The following is a 27,490-nucleotide window of genomic DNA, read 5'->3' on the forward strand; positions in this document are numbered from 1 at the left end:
TCAGAATTACTGGGATATGTTGAAGCGTTCCAGAGTTACTGCCACATAAGGTGACACTGGTTAGAATTGATAAAATTGACCTGGTCAGTATGGTGAAAATAGACTAGGGGTGAACGTGAGGTGTATACCACATATGACCCCACAAAACATTATATAGTGAGGGGCAAGTGTCCATATTAAAGACCACTCGTGAACAGTGGCGGCCACCATTCCTGAAATCTAAGGAATAGGTTATTGATTAGGGAAAATGGTAAATAACATGCAAGAGAAGCCCTATGAATAGGACAGGTGCATGACACTTGCAGATCCCAATAAGGCAAAGCTTTTTATGGACAAATATCTTTTAGTATTTCTATTAAATCCCTTCACATTGACTGATGTTATCCATAACACAGTGGGGAAATAAATAACACCTATAGTAAGAAAGGGCAACAAATACAAGTAATGACAAGCATAAAAAATGACACTTTATTAGGTAAATACCAATTGAGAAGAAAATTAGTCTCATAAAGGCGGAATTGCCAGAGGGAGAAAATGTCCAGTTTATCCATAAAATTCTGTACTTTTAGATGGTAATTTATATTTTATATATTCAGGAACTGATTTGTCTCTTGGTGATCTTTCAGATGTTTAACAAGTGCAGGTTTCTTGCTGAAACACTTCCCACATTGTGAACAGGGGAATGAATTCCCAAATTCAGCTGTGTGAATTTTTTGATGCTGAACAAAAATTGTTCTCTGATTAAAACGTCTTCCACAGTCTGGGCATGAAAATCTCTTCTCCCCAGTGTGAGTTCTTTGATGATCAATAACAGCTGACTTCTGGTTAAAACATTTACCACACATAGTACATAAAAAGGGCTTCTCCCCTGTGTGAATTCTCTGGTGTTTAATAAGATCTGATTTCTGGGTAAAACATTTGCCACATTCTGAACATGAAAATGGCCTTTCTCCTGTATGAATTTTTAGATGTTGTGTAAGATGTGATTTCCTATAGAAACATTTCCCACATTCAGGACACGAAAATGGCTTCTCACTAACATGCTCTCTCTGGTGTTCAACAAGATCTGATTTATGCGTAAAACACTTTTCACAGTCTGAACATGAAAATGGCTTCTCCCTTGTGTGAGTTTTTAGATGCTGAGCAAGCTGTGATTTACTCAAGAAACATTTCCCACATTCTAAACATGAATATGGCTTCTCTGTAGTATGAAGTTTTTGATGTTTATCATGATCTGATTTTTGGGAGAAACATTTTCCACATTGCGAACAAGAAAACTGCCTCTGAATTTGCATGCTCTTGTTACCTCTGTGACCCATATTTGACTTCATAGTCTGTGATAGATCAAGAGACATGTCTTTAAGAATAAAAGGTTCAAATGAGTTCCATGCCTGGGGTAAAGCATTCCGAGCATTAACTGGATTCTCCTCTGTTCTCACCTGATTTTCAATAAATGGTAATTTCCTGCTGTAACCTTTCCCCCAATGGGAATAAAATGATGACTCCTCTTCTAAGTGAATGTTGTGATGTTTACAATGGTTAGATTTTGATGCAAAGTTCTTCTCACTCTGAGAACATGAAAATAGCTTCTCCACCGTGTGAAGTCTCTGATGTTTTTCAAGTTCTGATCTTTTGTTAAAAAAATTCTGACATTCTGAACAAGAAAGTGGCTTCTCACCTGTGTGAGTTTTTAGATGTCCAATAACAGCAGAAGTCTGGCTAAAACATTTTCCACATTCTGAACAAGAATATGGTTTCTCTCCTGTGTGAATTCTTAGATGTTTAACAAGATCCGATTTCTGGCTAAAACATTTTCCACATTCGGAACATGAGTATGGCTTCTCCCCTGTGTGAATTTTTAGATGCTGAAAAAGATGTGGCTTCCTGGTGAAACATTTCCCACATTCTGAACATGAAAATGGTCGTTCTACTGTGTGTATTTTTTTATGTTTTACAAGAATCGATCTCTGGGGAAAACATTTGTCACAATCCTCACAACAAAACAGTGTTGTATCGCTTGGAACTCTGTTTATAATCTCTGTATGATCTAAACTTAGATTAGTGAGCTGTGATTTATCAGTAGATGAAATCTCAAGTTTCAATGTGCCAGATAATAAATCTCTCATGTGAAGAGTTGAGGGTATGTCTGAGATAATGACATTCTCTTCATATGCATCTTGTGTGTTATCATTATCTTCTAATTTGCTATGTGGTATCAACAGGAGATGTTCATCAGAGCGTCTGGTACAGTCATCTGCAAGAAAATAAGTAACTTATTATGTTCTTTCTTAACTCTCCAAAAAATATGCAAAACTATAACATTTATATTCTTAAAACTGCTACATACAAAACTTCTCACAAACAGAAATATCAAAACTCTTTTGTAAAATCTCTAAGAAATAAAGGAGAATGAAAAAAGTTAAAGACAAAAATAGGAAACTTTATAACCAGTCTTATTTGGGTTGTACTTTTGGCTGCGGTAAAACAAAATTGCTTCAGTCAGTGAATTAATACATTATGGGACTCTACTCTGCTTTTAGTGATTACTACTCACCTTCATGGTTATAAGACATAACGACCTCCTTACACTGGCAATCACACCTCACTTTTTTTTCTTCCTTTTCTATTATGGATTTAGGATTATTATTATTGTCCAGATTTTTACCCTGCATAAAAAAAAATGGAAATATTTTATAAGTTAACAGAAATAGATGAATAAGATGAACAGAAAATGGCAGTAAATCGTAAAGCTGGACATGATGATTAACCCCTTCATGACCCAGCCTATTTTGACCTTAAAGACCTTGCCGTTTTTTGCAATTCTGACCAGTGTCCCTTTATGAGGTAATAACTCAGGAACGCTTCAACGGATCCTAGCGGTTCTGAGATTGTTTTTTCGTGACATATTGGGCTTCATGTTAGTGGTAAATTTAGGTCAATAAATTCTGCGTTTATTTGTGATAAAAACGGAAATTTGGCGAAAATTTTGAAAATTTCGCAATTTTCACATTTTGAATTTTTATTCTGTTAAACCAGAGAGATATGTGACACAAAATAGTTAATAAATAACATTTCCCACATGTTTACTTTACATCAGCACAATTTTGGAAACAAAATTTTTTTTTGTTAGGAAGTTATAAGGGTTAAAATTTGACCAGCGATTTGTCATTTTTACAACGAAATTTACAAAACCATTTTTTTTAGGGACCACCTCACATTTGAAGTCAGTTTGAGGGGTCTATATGGCTGAAAATACCCAAAAGTGACACCATTCTAAAAACTGCACCCCTCAAGGTACTCAAAACCACATTCAAGAAGTTTATTAACCCTTCAGGTGCTTCACAGCAGCAGAAGCAACATGGAAGGAAAAAATGAACATTTAACTTTTTAGTCACAAAAATTATCTTTTAGCAACAATTTTTTTATTTTCCCAATGGTAAAAGGAGAAACTGAACCACGAAAGTTGTTGTGCAATTTGTCCTGAGTACGCTGATACCTCATATGTGGGGGTAAACCACTGTTTGGGCGCACGGCAGGGCTTGGAAGGGAAGGAGCGCCATTTGACTTTTTGAATCAAAAATTGGCTCCACTCTTTAGCGGACACCATGTCACATTTGGAGAGCCCCAGTGTGCCTAAAAATTGGAGCTCCCCCACAAGTGACCCCATTTTGGAAACTAGACGCCCCAAGGAACTTATCTAGATGCATAGTGAGCACTTTGAACCCCCAGGTGCTTCACAAATTGATCCGTAAAAATGAAAAAGTACTTTTTTTTCACAAAAAAATTCTTTTAGCCTCAATTTTTTCATTTTCACATGGGAAACAGGATAAAATGGATCCTAAAATTTGTTGGGCAATTTCTCCTGAGTACAACAATACCTCACATGCGGGGGTAAACCACTGTTTGGGCACATGGTAAGGCTCGGAAGGGAAGGAGCGCCATTTGACTTTTTGAATGAAAAATTATTTCCATCGTTAGCGGACACCATGTCGCGTTTGGAGAGCTCCTGTGTGCCTAAACATTGGCGCTCCCCCACAAATGACCCCATTTTGGAAACTAGACCCCCCAAGGAACTTATTTAGATGCCTAGTGAGCACTTTAAACCCTCAGGTGCTTCACAAATTGATCTGTAAAAATGAAAAAGTACTTTTTTTTCACAAAAAAATTCTTTTCGCCTCAATTTTTTCATTTTCACATGGGCAGTAGGATAAAATGGATCATAAAATTTGTTGGGCAATTTCTCCCGAGTACGCCGATACCTCATATGTGGGGGTAAACCACTGTTTGGGCACACGGCAGGGCTCGGAAGGGAAGGCGCGCCATTTGACTTTTTGAATGGAAAATTAGCTCCAATTGTTAGCGGACACCATGTCGCGTTTGGAGAGCCCCTGTGTGCCTATGCATTGGAGCTCCCCCACAAGTGACCCCATTTTGGAAACTAGACCCCCCAAGGAACTTATCTAGATGCATATTGAGCACTTTAAACCCCCAGGTGCTTCACAGAAGTTTATAACGCAGAGCCATGAAAATAAAAAATAATTTTTCTTTCCTCAAAAATGATTTTTTAGCCTGGAATTTCCTATTTTGCCAAGGATAATAGGAGAAATTGGACCCCAAATATTGTTGTCCAGTTTGTCCTGAGTACGCTGATACCCCATATGTGGGGGTAAACCACTGTTTGGGCGCACGGCAGGGCTCGGAAGGGATGGCACGCCATTTGGCTTTTTAAATGGAAAATTAGCTCCAATCATTAGCTGACACCATGTCACGTTTGGAGAGCCCCTGTGTGCCTAAACATTGGAGATCCCCCAGAAATGACCCCATTTTGGAAACTAGACCCCCAAAGGAACTAATCTAGATGTGTGGTGAGGACTTTGAACCCCCAAGTGCTTCACAGAAGTTTATAACGCAGAGCCATGAAAAAAAAAAAAAAAAATATTTTCTCAAAAATGATATTTTAGCCTGCAATTTTTTTATTTTACAAAGGGTAACAGGAGAAATTTGACCCCAAAAGTTATTGTCCAGTTTCTCCTGAGTACGCTGATACCCCATATGTGGGGGTAAACCACTGTTTGGGCACATGCCGGGGCTCGGAAGTGAAGTAGTGACATTTTGAAATGCAAACTTTGATGGAATGCTCTGTGGGCGTCACGTTGCGTTTGCAGAGCCCCTGATGTGGCTTAACAGTAGAAACCCCCCACAAGTGACCCCATTTTGGAAACTAGACCCCGAAAGGAACTTATCTAGATGTGTGGTGAGCACTTTGAACCCCCAAGTGCTTCATAGAAGTTTATAATGCAGAGCCGTGAAAATAATAAATACGTTTTCTTTCCTCAAAAATAATTATTTAGCCCAGAATTTTTTAATTTTCCCAAGGGTAACAGGAGAAATTTGACCCCAATATTTGTTGTCCAGTTTCTCCTGAGTACGGTGATACCCCATATGTGGGGGTAAACTACTGTTTGGGCACATGCCGGGGCTCGGAATTGAAGTAGTAACGTTTTGAAATGCAGACTTTGATGGAATGGTCTGCGGGCGTCACATTGCGTTTGCAGAGCCCCTGGTGTGCCTAAACAGTAGAAACCCCCCACAAGTGACCCCATTTTAGAAACTAGACCCCCCAAGGAACTTATCTAGATATGTGGTGAGCACTTTGAACCCCCAAGTGCTTCACAGATGTTTACAACGCAGAGCCGTGAAAATAAAAAATCATTTTTCTTTCCTCAAAAATGATGTTGTAGCAAGCATTTCTTTATTTTCACAAGGGTAACAGGAGAAATTGGACCCCAGTAATTGTTGCGCAGTTTGTCCTGAGTACGCTGGTACCCCATATGTGGGGGTAAACCACTGTTTGGGTGCACGTCGGGGCTCGGAAGTGAGGGAGCACCATTTGACTTTTTGAATACAAGATTGGCTGGAATTAATGGTGGCGCCATGTTGCGTTTGGAGACCCCCTGATGTGCCTAAACAGTGGAAACCCCTCAATTCTAACTCCAACACACCCCTAACCCTTATCCCAACTGTAGCCGTAACCCTAATCACAACCCTAACCCCAACACACCAGTAACCCCAACACACCCCTAACCCTAACCACAACCCTAATTCCAACCCAACCCTAGCCCTAAGGCTATGTGCCAACGTTGCGGATTCGTATGAGATTTTTCAGCGGATTTACCGCGGATTTCCAGTTTTTTTTGTCCGGATTTCACCTGCGGATTCCTATTGAGGAACAGGTGTAAAACGCTGCGGAATCCGCACAAACAATTGACATGCTGCGGAAAATGCAACGCAGCGTTCCCGCGCGGTATTTTCCGCACCATGGGCACAGCGGATTTGGCTTTCCATATGTTTACATGGTACTGTAAACCTGATGGAACACTGCTGCGGATCCGCAGCGGCCAATCCGCACCGTGTGCACATAGCCTAATTCTAAAGGTATGTGCACACGCTGCGGAAAACGCTGCGGATCCGCAGCAGTTTCCCATGAGTTTACAGTTCAATGCAAACCTATGGGAAACAAAAATCGCTGTACACATGCTGCGGAAAAACTGCACGGAAACGCAGCGGTTTACATTCCGCAGCATGTCATTTCTTTCTGCGGATTCCGCAGCGGTTTTACAACTGCTCAAATAGAAAATCGCTGTTGTAAAACCGCATTGAAATGCGCAGAAAAAACATGGTAAATCCGCCATAAATCCGCAGTGGTTTAGAACTGCGGATTTATCAAATCCGCAGCGGAAAAATCCGCAGAGGAACAGAATACGTGTGCACATACCGAAACCCTAACCCTACCCCTAACCCTACCCCTAACCCTAGCCCTACCCCTAACCCTAGCCCTAACCCTAGCCCTAACCCTACCCCTAACCCTACCCCTAACCCTACCCCTACCCCTACCCCTAACCCTAACCCTAGTTCTTACCCCAACCTTAGTGGAAAAAAAAAATAAAAATATTATTTTTATTGTCCCTACCTATGGGGGTGACAAAGGGGGGGGGGGTCATTTACTTTTTTTTTTTTATTTTGATCACTGAGATATAACCTATCTCAGTGATCAAAATTCACTCTGGAACGAATCTGCCGGCCGGCAGATTCGGCGGGCGCACTGCACATGCGCCCGCCATTTTGGAAGATGGCGGCGCCCAGGAAAGAAGACGGACGGTCCCCGGGAGGCCAGGTAAGTATAAGGGGGGGGGAGATCAGGGCACGGGGGGGGGCGTCGGAGCACGGGGGGGGTGGACCGGAACACGGGGGGGTGGATTGGAGCACGGAGTGGGGGATCGCTGTGCGGGCGGGTGGATCGGAGCACGGGGGGGGGAAATCGCTGTGCGGGGGGGGGATCGCTGTGCGGGGGGGGGGAATCGGAGTGCGGGGGGGTTTGATTGGAGCACGGGGGGTGTGATTGGAGCACGGGGGGAGCGGGCAGGAGGACGGGGGAGCGGAGCACAGGACCGAGGGGAGCAGACCGCAGATCTGGGCTGGGGGGGCGATCGGAGGAGTGGAGTGGGTGCACATTAGTGTGTCCAGCCATGGCCGATGATATTGCAGCATCGGCCATGTCTGGATTGTAATATTTCACCATTTTTTTAGGTGAAATATTACAAATCGCTCTGATTGGCAGTTTCACTTTCAACAGCCAATCAGAGCGATCGTAGCCACGAGGGGGTGAAGCCACCCCCCCTGGGCTAAACTACCACTCCCCCTGTCCCTGCAGATCGGGTGAAATGGGAGTTAACCCTTTCACCCGGCCTGCAGGGACGCGATCTTTCCATGACGCATATGCTGCGTCATGGGTCGGAATGGCACCGACTTTCATGACGCAGCGTATGCGTCAAAGGTCGGGAAGGGGTTAAATGACTCCTCCAACTCCCTCGCTATCTACGTATGTCTGATATGAGTGTACATTTTCTCAAAAACACACCTGAGAGATTGTCTGACTGTCTCCATCTATTGCTAAATTTACGCCGGACATCTCCTCTTTCCTCATTAAACATGCTAATAAATTAAATACTCTGATGTACGTAAACTGAAAACAAGTTTTTGGCAATAATCTTTATTTTCATCTACCTTATGATCCATTGGGACACTGCGAATTTCCTCAGCATGATTCTGCGGAAGAAGAGGACTGAGACTTCTCCGTGGTTTGTTTGTCTCACTAGATCCATCTGTAGGAAACACACAGTGAAAGCAACTTATGGTGCATTCATTTGCAAGATTGCTTTAATTACACAAGTTAAAGGGGTATTCAAATAATAACAAGTTATCCCCTATCTATAGGGAAGGGAATTACTTGTTGACTGAACTCAGTCTGGACCACCATGAACACACAGAATCCCGTTTTCATTGGGGTACAGACGAGTATGCTCGGCCTCCATGACACTCGTTTTCAAACTCTGCTTTCTCCTGCAGTCCCAAAGACATTTAATATACAAAAAGGTAGCACTCTATCGTGCCAAAGCATGTTGAATATGAAATACATGAAATATGAATAGCAAAATGGCTTTTTGAACATTAGGAAAAATATTTATGAGACGCTTTGCACAGAATTTGGTCAAATAGTGTGAGCCTATCAACCATCGTCAAGCTGGCCTCATTAATTGGATGGGTCCCTGAGTGCAACCTTTTTTAGTATATTGTATATGGAGGTAGCTGCTCCTGGTATGCACCTATTCACACTAGTTTGGATGTGCCAGTCGTTTTTCTGTCATTTCCAAAGACATTTAATGACACACAGTCTGATCATGGAGACTTCATTCCATTCAAGAAGGGCCTCTGAGAGCTCAATTCTCGGAATTGATTGCCTTTTTCTAGGCATAGGGGATAAACGTGGGATTTTGAGGGAACTCCCTTAATGTAACTGGTGCACATTTATTCTACTTTCTAAAGCAACTTAGCAAATTGGGTTAGTAAATCTCCCACAGTGGCTACAATAGTTTACCAGCTTATCTAGTCAAGTATAATACCTGGTGATGTAACGATCTGAAGATTTTTCAACACTAGGTCTTCGTAATGATGCTTGTGTTCTTCTAAATACTCCCACTCCTCCAAGGAGAAATAGACGGCGACATCCTGACACCTTAAAGGAACCTGGCAGTGATAAAATCATTATCCACACATCTCCCATGTGGCATCTTGTGATGTCCTAGTCTTCTTAGTAGACCTCACCTCTCGAGTCAGAAGCTCAATGATCTTGTTAGTGATTTCTAGGATCTTCTGCTCTGTGTTTCTTTCATGTTCTAAGGAGTAGCTTTGTGGCATGATGATGGGGCTCTTGGTACTTTGCAATTTTTCCAACACAGTAGCATGACTGCTAGGCTTTACACTCTCACCTGATGTCTTATTCACTATTAAGCAAGCCTGTGTGTAAAGAGACACACTGATAAATATTACTATACTGTATATACCCAGACGTCATCACCTTTCCAGTTTTACTTCTTGGGACATAAGTCCCAGAACACGCACCTCTCCAGTAAGCAAGTAGATGAGCTCCAAGGTGAGATTTAATAGTCTTGCAGATATTTTGTACATGTCCTTATCCATCCTGCTGAGGCAAGATGAGAATATGTTAGAAAAAATATGAACAACTAGTAACTCCTACAGTGGACACACCTTGAAGGAAGGAAAAGGGGCAGTAGACACATATATGTATATATATTAATATTTCATCCAGCACGATATAGCAGAAAGCCGGTAATTCAATTACCGGCTTTTGCTTTCTCCTTCCTAAACCCGACATGATATGAGACATGGTTTACATACAGTAAACCATCTCATATCCCCATTTTTTTGCATATTCCACACTACTAATGTCAGTAGTGTGTCTATGCAAAATTTGGCCGTTCTAGCTAGTAAATTAAGGGCTTAAATGGCGGAAAAAATTGGCGTGGGCTCCAGCACAATTTTCTCCGCCAGAGTAGTAAAGCCAGTGACTGAGGGCAGATATTAATAGCCTGGAGAGGGTCCATGGTTATTGGCCCCCTCCTGGCTAAAAACACCTGCCCCCAGCCACCCCAGAAAAGGCACATCTGGAAGATGCGCCTATTCTGGCACTTGGCCACTCTCTTCCCATTCCCGTGTAGCGGTGGGATATGGGGTAATGAAGGGTTAATACCACCTTGCTATTGTAAGGTGACATTAAGCCAAATTAATAATGGAGAGGCGTCAATTATGACACCTATCCATTATTAATCCAATACTAGTAAAGGGTTAAAAAATACACAAACACATTATTAAACATTATTTTAATGAAATAAAAACAAAGGTTGTTTTAATATTTTATTGAACGCCCAATCCAATCACTGAAGACCCTCGTTCTGTAACAAAAAAACATGATAAACCAACAATATCCTTACCTTCCGCAGATCTGTAAAGTCCAACGATGTAAATCCATCTGAAGGGGTTAAAATATTTTGCAGCCACGAGCTTTGCTAATGCAACATTGCTCATGTCTGCAAAACCCCGGAGAATGTAGGTAAAGTAGGTCATTGACCTATATTTACCTGCATTTGCGGTGAGGCGCCCTCTGCTGGCTGTTCCTAGATCGTGGGAACTTTCCTAGAAAGCTCCCTGGCTCGAGATCATAAGAGGTCGCCCTCTGCTGGTTGTCCTCATATGAACTCGGCATATTCTTAGAGCTGATCCAGTTCTTGCCAGGTTTCTGCCCGAGAGGGCAGCAATTACTGCCAGGAGGTCACGTAATCTCCGTGACATGTTAGTTCGCAGTCACTACGTTGATAATAAACCTAGAACTTTTCTAGATACAGTGGCTGTAAAAGGTGGATGTGTGTTGTGAATTCTGTGGCTGAGTTCACTTCTGTGGTCACAAGTGGTATTGCAGTCTCTGGGCTTCCTCCCTCAGGTGTTTTGGTGAGCTCGTTGGCTGCCTTGCTATTTAGCTCCACCTGAGTCTGTCTTCCTTGCTCCTTGTCAATGTTCCAGTGTTGGATCTGAGCTACTGCATCTTTCCTTGGGCCTGCTGCTCTGCTAGATAAGTGCTTCTAGTTTGTTTTCTGTTTTTTTCTGTCCAGCTTGCTATTAACTTTTGCTGGAAGCTCTGAGAAGCAAAGGGGTGCACCGCCGTGCTGTTAGTTCGGCACGGTGGGTCTTTTTGCCCCTTTGCGTGGTTTTCGTTTTAGGGTTTTTTGTAGACTGCATAGTTCTCTTTGCTATCCTCGCTCTGTCTAGAATATCGGGCCTCACTTTGCTGAATCTATTTCATTCCTACGTTTGTCTTTTCATCTTGCTAACAGTCATTATATGTGGGGGGCTGCCTATTCCTTTGGGGTATTTCTCTGAGGTAAGTCAGGCTTGTATTTCTATCTTCAGGCTAGTCAGCTCCTCAGGCAGTGCCGAGTTGCATAGGTAGTGATAGGGGCAATCCACTGCTGCTTATAGTTGTGTGAGGATAGATCAGGTACTGCAGTCTACAGAGATTCCACGTCTCAGAGCTCGTCCTATTGTTTTTGGTTATTGCCAGATCTCTGTATGTGCGCTGATTACTGCACGCTGTGTTGCCTGATTGCCAGCCATAACAGTACAAGGAGCCCCCCAATGATTCCCAATAGAGGGAAAAAAGAAATCCTGACATCATTTTTTTTTCTTAGCTCTGTCTTCAGTCTTTTTTTTCCCCTAGACATTAGAGTGCTTCAGGACACAGCTGTGGACATGGATATTCAGGCTCTGTGCTCCTCAATGGATAATCTCGTTGTAAATGTACAAAAGATTCAAGATACTATTGATCAGAAATCGATGCTAGAACCAAGAATTCCGATTCCTGATTTGTTTTTTGGTGACAGAACTAAGTTCCTGAGCTTCAGAAATAATTGTAAGCTATTTTTGGCCTTGAAACCTCATTCTTCTGGTAATCCTATTCAACAGGTTTTGATTATTATTTCTTTTTTGCGCGGCGACCCACAGGACTGGGCGTTTTCTCTTGCACCAGGAGATTCTGCATTGAGTAATGTTGATGCATTTTTCCAGGCGCTGGGATTGCTTTACGATGAGCCTAATTCAGTGGATCAGGCTGAGAAAAATCTGCTGGCTTTATGCCAGGGTCAGGATGATGTAGAAGTATATTGTCAGAAATTTAGGAAGTGGTCAGTACTCACTCTGTGGAATGAATCTGCACTAGCGGCTTTGTTCAGAAAGGGTCTCTCTGAAGCTCTTAAGGATGTAATGGTGGGATTTCCTATGCCTGCTGGTTTGAATGAGTCTATGTCCTTGGCCATTCAGATCGGTCGTCGCTTGCGCGAGCGTAAATCTGTGCACCATCTGGCGGTATTGTCTGAGAGTAAACCTGAGCCTATGCAGTGCGACAGGACTATGACTAAAGTAGAACGGCAAGAACACAGACGTCTGAACAGACTGTGTTTCTATTGTGGTGATTCTACTCATGCTATTTCTAATTGTCCTAAACGCACTAGGCGGTTCGATAGCTCTGCCGTTATTGGTACTGTACAGTCCAAATTCCTTTTGTCCATTACCTTAATGTGCTCTTTGTCATCGTATTCTGTCATGGCGTTTGTGGATTCAGGCGCTGCCCTGAATCTGATGGATTTGGATTATGCTAAACGTTGTGGATTTTTCTTGGAGCCTTTGCGGTGTCCTATTCCGTTGAGAGGAATTGATGCTACACCTTTGGCCAAGAATAAGCCTCAGTACTGGGCCCAGCTGACCATGTGCATGGCTCCTGCACATCAGGAAGTTATTCGCTTTCTGGTACTGCATAATTTGCATGATGTGGTCGTGTTGGGGTTGCCATGGCTACAAACCCATAATCCTGTATTGGATTGGAACTCTATGTCGGTAACCAGCTGGGGTTGTCAGGGAGTACATGGTGATGTTCCATTTTTGTCTATTTCGTCATCCATTCCTTCTGACATCCCAGAGTTCTTGTCGGACTTTCAGGATGTATTTGAAGAGTCCAAGTCTGATGCCCTACCTCCGCATAGGAATTGTGATTGTGCTATCGATTTGATTCCTGGTAGTAAATTCCCTAAGGGTCGTTTATTTAATTTGTCCGTACCTGAACACACCGCTATGCGCAGTTATGTGAAGGAGTCCCTGGAGAAGGGACATATTCGCCCATCGTCGTCACCATTGGGAGCAGGGTTCTTTTTTGTAGCCAAGAAGGATGGTTCGCTAAGACCGTGTATTGATTACCGCCTTCTTAATAAGATCACTGTTAAGTTTCAGTATCCCTTGCCATTGATTTCTGACTTGTTTGCTCGGATTAAGGGGGCTAGTTGGTTTACTAAGATTGATCTTCGTGGTGCGTATAATCTGGTGAGAATCAGGCAGGGAGATGAATGGAAAACGGCATTTAATACGCCCGAGGGTCATTTTGAGTATCTGGTGATGCCGTTCGGACTTGCCAATGCTCCATCTGTTTTTCAGTCTTTTATGCATGACATTTTCCGTGAGTATCTGGATAAATTCTTGAATGTTTACTTGGATGACATTTTGATCTTCTCAGATGATTGGGAGTCTCATGTGAAGCAAGTCAGAATGGTTTTCCAGGTACTGCGTGCTAATTCCTTGTTCGTGAAGGGATCAAAGTGTCTCTTCGGTGTGCAGAAAGTTTCATTTTTGGGGTTCATCTTTTCCCCTTCTACTATCGAGATGGATCCGGTTAAGGTTCAGGCCATCCAGGATTGGACTCAGCCGACATCTCTAAAAAGTCTGCAGAAATTCCTGGGCTTTGCTAATTTTTATCGTCGCTTCATCTGTAATTTTTCTAGCATTGCCAGACCATTGACCGATTTGACCAAGAAGGGTGCTGATTTGGTTAATTGGTCTTCTGCTGCCGTGGAAGCTTTTCAGGAGTTGAAGCGTCGTTTTTGCTGTGCCCCTGTGTTGTGTCAACCTGATGTTTCTCTTCCGTTCCAGGTCGAGGTTGATGCTTCTGAGATTGGTGCAGGGGCGGTTTTGTCACAGAGAGGTTCTAGTTGCTCAGTGTTCAAACCATGTGCTTTCTTTTCCAGGAAATTTTCTGCTGCTGAGCGTAATTATGATGTGGGCAACCGAGAGTTGCTGGCCATGAAGTGGGCATTCGAGGAGTGGCGTCATTGGCTTGAGGGTGCTAAGCATCGCGTGGTGGTTTTGCTGATCATAAGAACCTTACTTATCTTGAGTCTGCCAAGCGCTTGAATCCTAGACAGGCCCGTTGGTCGTTATTTTTTGCTCGTTTTGATTTTGTGATTTCATACCTTCCGGGCTCTAAAAATGTGAAGGCGGATGCTCTGTCTAGGAGTTTTGTGCCCGACTCTCCGGGGTTATCTGAGCCGGCGAGTATCCTCAAGGAAGGAGTCATTGTGTCTGCCATCTCCCCTGATTTGCGGAGAGTGTTGCAGAAATTTCAGGCTAATAAACCTGATCGTTGTCCGGCCGAGAAACTGTTCGTCCCTGATAGGTGGACTAGTAAAGTTATCTCTGAACTTCATTGTTCGGTGCTGGCCGGTCATCCAGGAATCTTTGGTACCAGGGAGTTGGTTGCTAGATCCTTCTGGTGGCCATCTCTGTCACGGGATGTGCGTGCTTTTGTGCAGTCCTGTGGAATTTGTGCTAGGGCTAAGCCCTGCTGTTCACGTGCCAGTGGGTTGCTTTTGCCCTTGCCGGTCCCGAAGAGGCCTTGGACACATATTTCGATGGATTTCATTTCTGACCTTCCCGTTTCTCAAAAAATGTCGGTCATTTGGGTGGTCTGTGATCGCTTTTCTAAAATGGTCCATCTGGTGCCCTTGGTTAAATTGCCTTCCTCCTCTGATTTGGTGCCTTTGTTCTTCCAGCATGTGGTTCGTTTACATGGCATTCCTGAGAATATTGTTTCTGACAGAGGTTCCCAGTTTGTCTCGAGGTTCTGGCGAGCCTTTTGTGGTAGGATGGGCATTGACCTATCTTTCTCCTCGGCCTTCCATCCTCAGACTAATGGCCAGACCGAACGAACCAATCAGACCTTGGAAACATATCTGAGATGTTTTGTTTCCGCTGACCAGGATGATTGGGTGTCATTTTTGCCGTTGGCTGAGTTCGCCCTTAATAATCGGGCCAGCTCGGCTACCTTGGTCTCTCCATTTTTCTGCAATTCTGGGTTCCATCCTCGTTTCTCTTCAGGACAGGTTGAGTCTTCGGACTGTCCTGGTGTGGATTCTGTGGTGGACAGGTTGCAGCAGATCTGGACTCAGGTAGTGGACAATTTGACCTTGTCCCAGGAGAAGGCTCAGCTTTTCGCTAATCGCAGACGCCGTGTGGGACCCCGACTTCGTGTTGGGGATCTGGTTTGGTTATCTTCTCGTCATATTCCTATGAAGGTTTCCTCTCCTAAATTTAAACCTCGTTTTATTGGTCCGTATAGGATTTCTGAGATTCTCAATCCGGTGTCTTTTCGTCTGACCCTCCCAGACTCCTTTTCCATACATAATGTATTCCATAGGTCGTTGTTGAGGAGATACGTGGCACCTATGGTTCCATCTGTGGAGCCTCCTGCCCCTGTTTTGGTGGAGGGGGAATTGGAGTATATTGTGGAGAAGATTTTGGATTCTCGTGTCTCTAGACGGAAACTCCAGTATCTGGTCAAATGGAAGGGTTATGCTCAGGAAGATAATTCCTGGGTTTTTGCCTCTGATGTCCATGCCCCAGATCTTGTTCGTGCCTTTCATGTGGCTCATCCTGGTCGGCCTGGGGGTTCTGGTGAGGGTTCGGTGACCCCTCCTCAAGGGGGGGGTACTGTTGTGAATTCTGTGGCTGAGTTCACTTCTGTGGTCACAAGTGGTATTGCAGTCTCTGGGCTTCCTCCCTCAGGTGTTTTGGTGAGCTCGTTGGCTGCCTTGCTATTTAGCTCCACCTGAGTCTGTCTTCCTTGCTCCTTGTCAATGTTCCAGTGTTGGATCTGAGCTACTGCATCTTTCCTTGGGCCTGCTGCTCTGCTAGATAAGTGCTTCTAGTTTGTTTTCTGTTTTTTCTGTCCAGCTTGCTATTAACTTTTGCTGGAAGCTCTGAGAAGCAAAGGGGTGCACCGCCGTGCTGTTAGTTCGGCACGGTGGGTCTTTTTGCCCCTTTGCGTGGTTTTCGTTTTAGGGTTTTTTGTAGACTGCATAGTTCTCTTTGCTATCCTCGCTCTGTCTAGAATATCGGGCCTCACTTTGCTGAATCTATTTCATTCCTACGTTTGTCTTTTCATCTTGCTAACAGTCATTATATGTGGGGGGCTGCCTATTCCTTTGGGGTATTTCTCTGAGGTAAGTCACGCTTGTATTTCTATCTTCAGGCTAGTCAGCTCCTCAGGCAGTGCCGAGTTGCATAGGTAGTGATAGGCGCAATCCACTGCTGCTTATAGTTGTGTGAGGATAGATCAGGTACTGCAGTCTACAGAGATTCCACGTCTCAGAGCTCGTCCTATTGTTTTTGGTTATTGCCAGATCTCTGTATGTGCGCTGATTACTGCACGCTGTGTTGCCTGATTGCCAGCCATAACAGATGTGTCCCCTGTGGCCGCTGTGTGGCATGCCCAAGTATGGAACGTTGTAGCACGTTTGCTAATGCAGGCAACACCCGAGTATATAACATCAAAAAAAGGATTACCTGCCTGAGCAGAAACGTTATCTATTATGCAACATGCCCATGCACTAAAATATATGTCGGCCTGACGACCAGGCAATTAAAAGTGCGGGTGAGAGAGCATATTTTGGGCATTGCCGCAGCTGCGGACTGTGAGGACACATCCACTTTGAAAACGCTACCACGCCATTTTAAACAATATCATGGGTGCGATGGTAGCCTCCTGAGGGTCAGAGGTATTGACATGGTGGAACTGGGAATTCGTAGGGGTGACATCCCTAAGAAACTATCCCAGTTGGAAACCAGATGGATCTGGACGCTGGGTACTTTATATCCTGCTGGACTTAATGAAAATTTGAGCTATGCCCCTTTTCTCTGAGTATCTGTCTGATCATCTTACCATATAGGTGGTCTCAACTGTTGACAATATTGTTTTTAATTTTGTTTTAATTTATATAATAATTTTTAATTTTTATTTCCGGTATTCCGTGCAGTATTCCCAGCTGTAAATTATTATTTGAGTGATGGATGGATTTTTTCCAGATCGGCACCTTCCAGATATCTGCGCTCCCTAAGTGACAAGAAAAGCTACACGGGCCAAAGACTTGTACTTAATTGTTACGCTGATTACTTTTGTGATGCTATTCTTTCCTTAATACTTGCTTGTTTGTGGAAACATATATGATGCATTCCTAATCTCCCGTATGGGAGAGTGAGGACGTATTGAGATATGTAAAAGAAACAGCCGCATACTTAGATGGGAGGTTTTCATGGTTACGCTGCAGGTGCTGATTTCGATGTCTCTGCCTGACGCGCGGTCCCATGGCTTCAGCGGACTCCCTGGGGCACTCTGCGTCTATACACGGCATCGCGCATGCGCGGTGCTGTGTGACGCCGATGCTCCTGGGCGCCGTGGTTGCTATGGAGACACGCGCGTCATTTCCGGCGGTGACGTCACATCCGGGTAACGCCGCAGAGCGGCATTGGTGGCGGTATGGGAGATTTGTGTATTTAAGGCACGGGGCCCGAGGAGGTGAGTGCCCCCTGACGAAGGACGGACCGAAACGCGCGTTGGGGCGGGCACTCACCCCCCCTGGTTCTCCCACTATTATTGGCGTGATTGTAAGTATTTGGCAACCATGTGTATAGTAGGTTAGGTCTCATTGCATACTTGCAGTTACCCCTTTGTGGCGGATCAGTGGACATGGGCATTAACTCATAAGGTCTGGGCCTGTTTAAAATGAATGTACTACTATAGTCACGCTATATATGGTTCTATAATTAGGTGGATATTTCCATATCGCTTTATTGTGACTATATGTTTTGTTATGGGCGTATATTGGCCAAAGACGAGTATAAGCCCCATTATGATCAGACAGAGGGATAATTATTAGTTAGCCCATGTGTCATTGATCGTAGGTACACATGTACAATTTTCTGGCCGTGTTTAGGTTGCAACATGCTATTTAGGTCTATATGCATGGTGGGTTAACTGGTGGGGGGTGGGGCCCTTGGTGTTATATTATTGTTTTCAGTTTGTGACTTCCACACACCTGATGATGTCTCTTTATGTATTTTAAAATTTCTAATAAAGAATTTATACATTTTATAATGGACTGGTACATCATTTTTTCCCTATGGGAATTAGCTTCCGAGTTTTACGGACGTAGTTTCTGCGCTCTTACGTCCGTAAAACTCGCAAGTGTGAAGCCGGCCTTAGAGAATCACAATGGCAGGTTATTTTTAGCATTTAATGAACCTAGCAAAAAAGCCAAACAAAAAACAAGTGTGGGATGGCACATTTTTTGCAATTTCACCGCACTTGGAATTTTTTTCCCGTTTTCTAGTAAAAGACATGGTAAAATCAATGGTGTCGTTCAAAAGTACAACTCGTCCCGCAAAAAACAAGCCCTCACATGACCATATTGACGGAAACATAAAAAAGTTAGGGCTCTGGGAAGGATGGAAGTGAAAAACGAAAATGCAAAAACGAAAAAGGGGTGCGACTTGAAGGGGTTAAAACTCTGTACAAAAGCCTTTGGTGGCGGCTACAAGACAACTCCTGTATGGAGAAACTAGTCACATGCATTGCTCAGGAGTGATTTTAGCCCATTCTTCCACACAAACACTCTTCAAATCCTGAAGGCTCTATGGGCTCCTTCTATGAACTCTAATATTTTTAACCTGGTGATAGCTAATTTGACTGAGTACAGACCACGTCTGTGGCCACTGTCAGTGACACATGCTCAGAAGGAATGTGTCCAACTGTGGCCACTGTACGGGTGGATGCCTAGGCATCTGTCCAACATTGGCAGCAATTGCCAAAAAAATGCTTACCTTTTGGTATACGTTTAAGTTTTTCCTTTGAGTCCACAATGCCCAAAGGGTAAATCTTACTTTAATCCACAGTAGGAATATTCTGACACATTTAATAGCTTTTAGAACCAGGTAATTGGAGATACACAAATATAAGAATAAAAATAAAGAAAAATACACGTTACTATTACAAACCTTGTAACCTTAGAAAAGGAGAAAACAAGGTTGCTATTTGTCTCCAGTGTATTAAGGATATAGTAGTAAGTCCAGCAGAAAAGGGGGGGGGGGGGGGGGGGCAGTGATTGGTAATGGACTAGGAGAAATACCATCTTGAGTCCTTGAGATTATTAGGAGACACTAAAATCAATAGAAAAGTAGTAGAAGATCCCACCCATCGATATGAAAATGAGTTACTAAATCTCACTAAAAATAACTTGGAAAAAGAGATACTAACTGGCTAAGAATCAAAATATATTATTGTACGCCACACAACATTTGCTGTTTTTTCATCATGTACCTTAAATGAATAAATCTAAGGAGGCCCCTCCGGGGAGACGTATCATATCTTGGATAGACTGTTGCACTTCCAAGCTATCCATATACATTGACATATTGACATTCAGCTACAGAATTGTGTACAACCCCTACCTTGCCTACCTAAGGGATGCAAAACAGATACTACAGATTTTAAATCATATTGAATGGAAATATAGTTATACTCTAGGTACGATGGATGAAACCTGCCTATATACTACTATAGAAAATAATAGCGGTTGTGAAGCATCAAAGTTTTTTTGGAAAAATCCAGAATTTCTCTAGTGGATCAAGTGCAATACATTATTGATTGCATTAAATTTATATTAATGCATACTTATTTTAACCGCTTCCCAATGTGAGGAATCTCTGGTAAATAGGTGGACCCTCTGGACCGTTACGATGATCCCCTCACGGACGAGCTGACCAGGTAGACCACCCCCTATACAGGGAGTGTTAGGGGCAGGAGCGTGAGGGACTATCGCCACGGAAGCTGGAGGACCAAGGAGGAAGAGAGAAAAGGAAAATGGGGACAAGGGCCGGAGAAGCGGAAGTGAGCCTGAACCTGGCGGGAAAGGCAAGGACACAGGACGGACGGAATGCCGCAGGGATTCAGAACGGAAGAGCACTATGGAGACACAGGGAAAACAGGAACACTAGGACTGAAGGGAGACTGGGACTTGCAGGGACACGGTACCTGTAGAGACACAAGGACAGCTGGAACACAGGGACTGCAACGAGACTGGGACTGCAGGGACATGGAACCAGAAGGGACACAGAGACTGCAGGAACACAGGGGCTGAAAGGATACAGGAAGCAGGTACTGCGGAGAAACAAAGAACAGGATCAGGGAACAAGAAAATGCACTAAGTATACGTGCGACCAGGAGCACTTGAAAAACACAAATGATCATCAGGCACAGGGGTAAGGAGCAGACAAGAAGATATAGTAGCACTAGGACTTATTTCCGGGTGGAGAGGGTCCTCTAAGACAATAGAGAGGACAGGGCAGGAAGCGCTAGTAGGACCTAGAGGTGCGCACGCGCAGAACAGAACCCGGCGTGCGCGCACACCCGACGATCAGCTGAAGCCGGGAGCGAGAGCTGGAGGGAGAACGCCGCAGCAGCAGAGCCGCGCCGGGACGTCAAGGACACGTAAGTATAGCAGACAGCGGCGGCGTGACAGTACCCCCGTCTTTACTCCCCCTCTTTATAAGGTTAGAAAGAAACCTGGACAAAATTTGGGGAGCCAGAATGTTCTCCCGAGGCTCCCAGGACCTCTCCTCAGGACCAAAACCCTTCGAGTCAACCAAGTCTTTCCCCTGTATCTTTTCATAGCAAGAATGTCCCTAACCTCAAAGACATCATCCGCAGAAACAGGCGAAGGAGAACAAAGGGAAGAGGCATGAAAGTGATTAAACACCGCTGGCTTAAGGAGAGATACATGAAAAGAATTAGAAATAGGAAGAGAGGCAGGTAATTTAAGCATATAAGAAACATCATTAATGCGAGTCAAAACCTCGAATGGACCGATATAACGGGCCCAGCTTATGTGAAGGAATCTTAAGATGAATGAACTTAGAGGAAACCCAGACCTTATCCCCAGGATGGAAAATGGGGGAATCAAGACGCCTTTTATCGGCATGTCTCTTCATCCTAAGTTGAGCCAACTCGAGGGAGGGAGGACTTGGTCTCCTGCCAGACCCTGGAGAACTCTCTAGACAGAAGATCTGCCGCTGGTACAGAAGAGACAGGAGGAACCGGTAGATGAAGGCCAGGGTGTTGACCAAAGACGATGAAGAATGGAGATTTGCTGGAAGCCTCGCCGGGATGATTACTGTAGGAAAATTCGGCCCACGGTAGCAAATCAAACCAGTCGTTCTGATGGGCATTATTGAAATGAGATAGGTCACTAAAGTCTGATTAGTGCGTTCCACTTGGCGGTTGGATTGTGGATGGTAAGCTGAAGAGAAGTCAAGCGAGATGTTCATAGACTTACAGAGGGATCTCCAGAATTGAGCGATGATCTGGGCTCCACAATCAGAAACAATATGTTGGGGAAGTCCATGAACACGAAAAACATGATGAACAAAAATCTGCCCCAATTAAGGTGCAAAAGGTAAACCAGGAAGGGCGATGAAATGGGCCATTTTAGAAAAACGGTCCATGACCACAAAAATAACGGAGCAACCAGAGCGAGGCAAGTCTGTAATGAAATCCATAGATAAATGTTGCCACGGAGAAGAAGACACCGGTAGAGGATGCAGGAGACCAGAAGGTAATTGCCTGGGAATCTTATTCCTGGCACAGGAAGGGCAGGAGGCGACAAATGTTGTGAATTCTGCTCTTGGGCTCCCTCCGGTGGTTATGAGTGGTAGTGCTGCTGTCTTTGGATCGCAGCATTTATCAGGTGTGTCCACTTAATTGCTATTTGGACTGGGCTATTTAGTCTTGTTTGATCCTTTAGTCAGTGCCAGTTGTCCATTGTTTTTGGAGGATTCTCATCCATTCCTGGTCTTTCCTGTTTTGCTGTTCATTTCAACAAAGATAAGTTCTGGCTTTGTTTTTGCTGTCCACCTGGTGTGGACCTTATAGTTCTGTGCATTTTCATGTTTTGTCTTGTCCAGCTTTGTCTGTGAAGGATTTTTTTGCAGCCAAGCTGTGTCTCTGGAGATGCAGATATACCCTCCATGTCTTTAGTCAGATGTGGAGATTTGTATTTTCTGTGGTGGATATTTTCTAGTGTTTTAATACTGACCGCATAGTACTCTGTCCTATTCTTTCTTTTTAGCTAGAATGGCCTCCTATGCTAAATCCTGATTTCAAGTCTGCGTATGTTATTTCCCTCTCCTCTCACAGTCAATATTTGTGGGGGGCTGTCTATCCTTTGGGGATTTTCTCTGAGGCAAGATAGTTTTCCCGTTTCTGTCTTTAGGGGAAGTTAGTTCTTAGGCTGTGTCGAGGGGTCTAGGGAGTGTTAGGTACTCCCCACGGCTACTTCTAGTTGCGGTGCTAAGTTCAGGGTTTGCGGTCAGTACAGGTACCACCTTCTCCAGAGTACGTCTCATGCTGCTCCTAGGCCACCAGATCATAACAGACAAAACTTCGGACATCTTTAGACAGAGTAGACCACCAGTAGTAGCGGGAGATCAAACGAAAGGTCTAGTGTCCTTGTCACCCCTCTACTACACATCTTATTAAAGGATACATGAAAACTTATTATTTTGTGATCACTATTCCCCAAGTGATCCCCAACCCTTATATTTGATATGCGGTCTGGCCTGTTGGGTAATAATAGGTCTAGCAGTGCCCCCCTTCTTGTTGGGTCCTGAACCAATTGTGAAAGGTAATTGTCCCTCAAAGTTGTCAAAAACCGATTACCTTTGCTGGAACTGGAGATTTCCGTTCCCCAATCTATTTCAGGGTAGTTGAAGTAAAGATGGAAGATGTTGTGAATTCCGCTCTTGGGCTCCCTCCGGTGGTTGTAAGTGGCACTTATGTGAGTTCTGCTCTTGGGCTCCCTCTTGTGGTTTCTAGTGGTATGGCTGCTCCTTGGAGTTAGCTGTCATCAGCTGCCTCCACTTATCGTCTCTTCTGCTCGGCTATTTAAGTCTGGCTCTATCTTCAGCCAGTGCCACTTGTAAATGGTTCCTGGTTTAAAACATTAGTATTGTTGTTTCTAAATGATTATGAACTTGTTTTCTTTGCATTATTTGAGGTATGAAAGGACAGTTTTTTTGCAATTTTGACCATTTCTCCTTTTTAGAAAAAAAAAATAAATTGTATTGCTTGGAACTTCGGAGACATGTTGTCAGTAGTTTATAGAATAAAATAATAATTTACATTTTACTCAAAAATATACCTATAAAGAGAAAAATCAGACAAACAACATTTTGCAGGGGTCTCTTAATTTTTGTCAAAGCTGTACATAGTGTTCATGTACACTGCGTGCAGAATTATTAGGCAATTTGTATTTTGATCACATGATACTTTTTATACATGTTGTCCTACTCCAAGCTGTTCAGGCTTGAGAGCCAACTACCAATTAAGTAAATCAGGTGATGTGCATCTCTGTAATGAGGAGGGGTGTTGTCTAATGACATCAACACCCTATATAAGGTGTGCTTAATTATTAGGCAACTTCCTTTCCTTTGGCAAAATGGGTCAGAAGAGAGATTTGACGTGCTCTGAAAAGTCCAAAATTGTGAGATGTCTTGCAGAGGGATGCAGCAGTCTTGAAATTGCCAAACTTTTGAAGCTTGATCACCGAACAATCAAGCATTTCATGGCAAATAGCCAACAGGGTCGCAAGAAGCGTGTTGGGCAAAAAAGGCGCAAAATTACTGCCCATCAATTGAGAAAAATCAAGCGTGAAGCTGCCAAGATGTCATTTGCCACCAGTTTTGCCATATTTCAGAGCTGCAACGTTACAGGAGTAACAAAAAGCACAAGGTGTGCGATACTCAGGGACATGGCCAAGGTAAGGAAGGCTGAAAAACGACCACCTTTGAACAAGAAGCATAAGATAAAACTTCAAGACTGGGCCAAGAAATATCTTAAGACTGACTTTTCAAAGGTTTTATGGACTGATGAAATGAGAGTGACTCTTGATAGGCCAGATGGATGGGCCAGAGGCTGGATCAGTAAAGGGCAGAGAGCTCCACTCCATCTCAGACGCCAGCAAGGTGGAGGTGGGGTACTGGTATGGGCTGGTATAATCAAAGGTTAACTTGTGGGACCTTTTTGGGTTGAGGATGGAGTGAAGCTCAACTCCCAGACTTACTGCCAGTTTCTGGAAGACAACTTCTTCAAGCAGTGGTACAGGAAGAAGTCGGTATCGTTCAAGAAAAACATGATTTTCATGCAGGACAATGCTCCATCACATGCCTCCAACTACTCCACAGCGTGGCTGGCCAGTAAAGGTCTCAAAGAAGAAAAAATAATGGCATGGCCCCCTTGTTCACCTGATCTGAACCCCATAGAGAACCTGTGGTCCCTCATAAAATGTGAGATCTACAGGGAGGGAAAACAGTCCACCTCTCGGAACAGTGTCTGGGAGGCTGTGGTGGCTGCTGCACGCAATGTTAATTGTAAACAGATCAAGCAACTGACAGAATCTATGGATGGAAGGCTGTTGAGTGTCATCATAAAGAAAGGTGGCTATATTGGTCACTAATTTTTGGGGTTTTTGTTTTTGCATGTCAGAAATGTGTATTTCTATATTTTATGCAGTTATATTGGTTTACCTGGTGAAAATAAACAAGTGAGATGGGAATATATTTGGTTTTTATTAAGTTGCCTAATAATTCTGCACAGTAATAGTTACCGGCACAAACAGATATCCTCTAAAGATAGCCAAATCTAAAAAAAACCCACTCCAACTTCCAAAAATATTAAGCTTTGATATTTATGAGTCTTTTGGGTTGATTGAGAACATAGTTGTTGATCAATAATAAAAATAATCCTCTAAAATACAACTTGCCTAATAATTCTGCACGCAGTGTATAGTGCGTATTATATACAGTACATAGTGCTCATGTAAAAAGACAACCATATGCCATGGACTTTCATAGCCCTCAGCCTGATCCATCGTTCCCACAGTTCATATCCATCATCCTCACAGTCCCTACCATCCTCCCCACAGTCCCCTCATCATCCCCACAGTCCCTAGCCATCCACCCCAAGGTCTCTATCCCATCCTTCCCACAGTCCCTAACCCATCCTCTCCACAGTCCCTATCCCATCCTCCCAACAGTCCCTATCCCATACCCCCCAGTCCCTATCCCATCCTCTCCACAGTCCCTATCCATACCCCCACAGTCCTATCCATCTTCCCCCAATCCTTATCCCATCCTCCCCTCATCATCCCCAGTCCCTATCCGTCCCTATCCATCCTCCCCATAGTCCCTAGCCATCCACCCCAAGGTCTCTATCCATCCTTCCCAGTTACCCCAATCCTCCCCACAGTCCCTATCCCATCCTTCCCACAGTCCCTATCCCATCCTCCCCACAGTCCCTATCCCATCCTTCCCACAGTCCCTCCCCATCCTCTCCAGTTCCTATCCCATCCTCTCCACAGTCCCTATCCCATCCTCTCCACAGTCCTTATCCCACCATCCCCAGTCCCTATCCATACCCCCACAGTCCCTATCCTATCCTCCCTACAGTCTCTATCCCATCATCCCCACAGTCCCTATCCCATCACCCCCCACGGTCCCTATCCCATCTTCCCCACGGTCCCTATCCCATCCTCCCCACGGTCCCTATCCCATCCTCCCCACGGTCCCTATCCCATCCTCCCCACGGTCCCTAACCCATCCTCCCCACAGTCCCTATCCCATCCTCCCCACAGTCCTTATCCCATCCTCCCCACGGTCCCTATCCCATCCTCCCCACGGTCCCTATCCCATCACCCCCCACGGTCCCTATCCCATCCTCCCCACGGTCCCTATCCCATCCTCCCCACGGTCCCTATCCCATCCTCCCCACAGTCCCTAACCCATCCTCCCCACAGTCCCAATTCATACCCCCCACAGTCCCTATCCCATCACCCCCCACAGTCCCTATCCAACCATCCCCACAATCCCTATCCCATCACCCCCCACAGTCCCTATCCCATCACCACCACAGTCCCTATCCCATCATCCCCACAGTCCCTATCCCATCATCCCCACAGTCCCTATCTCACCCCCCACAGTCCCTATCCATACCCCCCACGGTCCCTATCCCATCCTCCCCACGGTCCCTAACCCATCCTCACCACAGTCCCTATTCATACCCCCCACAGTCCCTATCCCATCCTCCCCACGGTCCTTATCCCATCCTCCCCACGGTCCCTATCCCATCCTCCCCAAGATCCCTATCCCATCATCCCCACGGTCTCTATCCCATCCTCCCCACGGTCCCTATCACATCCTCCCCACGGTCCCTATCCCATCCTCCCCACGGTCCCTATCCCATCCTCTCCAGTCCCTATCCCATCCTCCCTACGGTCCCTATCCCATCCTCCCCAGTCCCTATCCCATCCTCCCTATGGTCCCTATCCCATCCTCCCCAGTCCCTATCCCATCCTCCCCAGTCCCTATCCCATCCTCCCCAGTCCCTATCCCATCCTCCCCAGTCCCTATCCCATCCTCCCCAGTCCCTATCCCATCCTCTCCAGTCCCTATCCCATCCTCCCCAGTCCCTATCCCATCCTCCCCAGTCCCTATCCCATCCTCCCCAGTCCCTATCCCATCCTCCCCAGTCCCTATCCCATCCTCCCCAGTCCCTATCCCATCCTCCCCAGTCCCTATCCCATCCTCCCCAGTCCCTATCCCATCCTCCCCAGTCCCTATCCCATCCTCCCCAGTCCCTATCCCATCCTCCCCAGTCCCTATCCCATCCTCTCCAGTCCCTATCCCATCCTCCCCAGTCCCTATCCCATCCTCCCCAGTCCCTATCCCATCCTCCCCAGTCCCTATCCATACCATACGAAAACCAATGTTTATTCCTGCCAATAAAGCTTCTTTGAATTTGACTGGAATCAGAGCCGCATAATTACAGTCCAGCGTGTCTCCCAGCTAGAGAAGAGCCAGTGTCAGTCCTCCTCCTCCTCCTCCTCACCCCCATGAGTGACACGTCTCGCCCATAGGGGTGCCCATCACCCGCGGCTGCCAGTCACGTGCCTCCCTCAGGCCCCGGCTGTGACCCCAGCAGCTGCCCTCCGCTGTCCACACCGACCTGTCTGCAGCGGTCACGTCTGGACTCAGGACCTGTGCACACAGTGCAGTCACGTGATCAGGCCTGTGGGTGGGCGGCGTCTGAGTCACGTGTCCAGGTAGTAGTGAGGGGCTTACAGAATGAGCCGCGGGGCCTGGGGGGATTTGAAACCTGCACGGACAAAGTAAGCGTAGACTCGGCGAATAGATCATCATAGAATGTAACGGGAGAAGGAGCTGATCCTAAACATAACCTTCCATCACCCTCCTCTCTGCTGCTTTGCCCCCAATGTTTGCTAGAAGTAACGTCACTCCACTCTTACACAGTCTGTGCCCCGGTGTGAGGAGCAGCTCTAGCGCCCCTCGGTGGTGACGAGCGGCAGGGAGCAGC

General features: G+C 45.0%; 1 protein-coding gene across 5 annotated transcripts; it reads right to left on the reverse strand.

The window, feature by feature from the left end:
• Nucleotides 1-445: 445 nt before the first annotated feature.
• LOC138667063 (zinc finger protein 271-like) lies at nt 446-27,349 on the reverse strand. 5 transcript variants are annotated; one of them, XM_069755313.1, is made up of 8 exons: nt 27,122-27,180; nt 22,781-23,261; nt 9,460-9,538; nt 9,163-9,354; nt 8,961-9,084; nt 8,065-8,162; nt 2,555-2,666; nt 446-2,254 (listed from the first exon to the last, which is right to left on the reverse strand). In XM_069755313.1, the coding sequence occupies exons 3-8, from the start codon at nt 9,535-9,537 to the stop codon at nt 585-587; spliced, it is 2,274 nt and encodes a 757-aa protein (XP_069611414.1). In that variant the 5' UTR covers nt 9,538; nt 22,781-23,261; nt 27,122-27,180; the 3' UTR covers nt 446-584. The 5 variants fall into 5 exon arrangements, with proteins under 5 accessions (XP_069611414.1, XP_069611413.1, XP_069611415.1 ...); XM_069755312.1 differs by lacking the exon at nt 22,781-23,261 and having other exon boundaries at nt 27,122-27,349; XM_069755314.1 differs by lacking the exon at nt 27,122-27,180 and having other exon boundaries at nt 22,781-23,789.
• Between the last annotated feature and the right edge of the window lie 141 nt (nt 27,350-27,490).

The sequence above is a fragment of the Ranitomeya imitator genome, chromosome 2 (genome assembly GCF_032444005.1).
Source record: "Ranitomeya imitator isolate aRanImi1 chromosome 2, aRanImi1.pri, whole genome shotgun sequence".
NCBI classification, from domain to species: Eukaryota; Metazoa; Chordata; class Amphibia; order Anura; family Dendrobatidae; genus Ranitomeya; species Ranitomeya imitator.

Coding starts and splice junctions, on each gene's coding strand:
- LOC138667063 (XM_069755312.1), bottom strand. CDS start 27,315: ATGATGATCTATTCGCCGAGTCTACGCTTACTTTGTCCGTGCAGGTTT. Junction 8,163..8,960: donor TCAGATCGTTACATCACCAG/GTATTATACTTG, acceptor TGTTTCCTACAG/ATGGATCTAGTGAGACAAAC. Junction 2,667..8,064: donor GTGTCCCAATGGATCATAAG/GTAGATGAAAAT, acceptor TTTTTTATGCAG/GGTAAAAATCTGGACAATAA.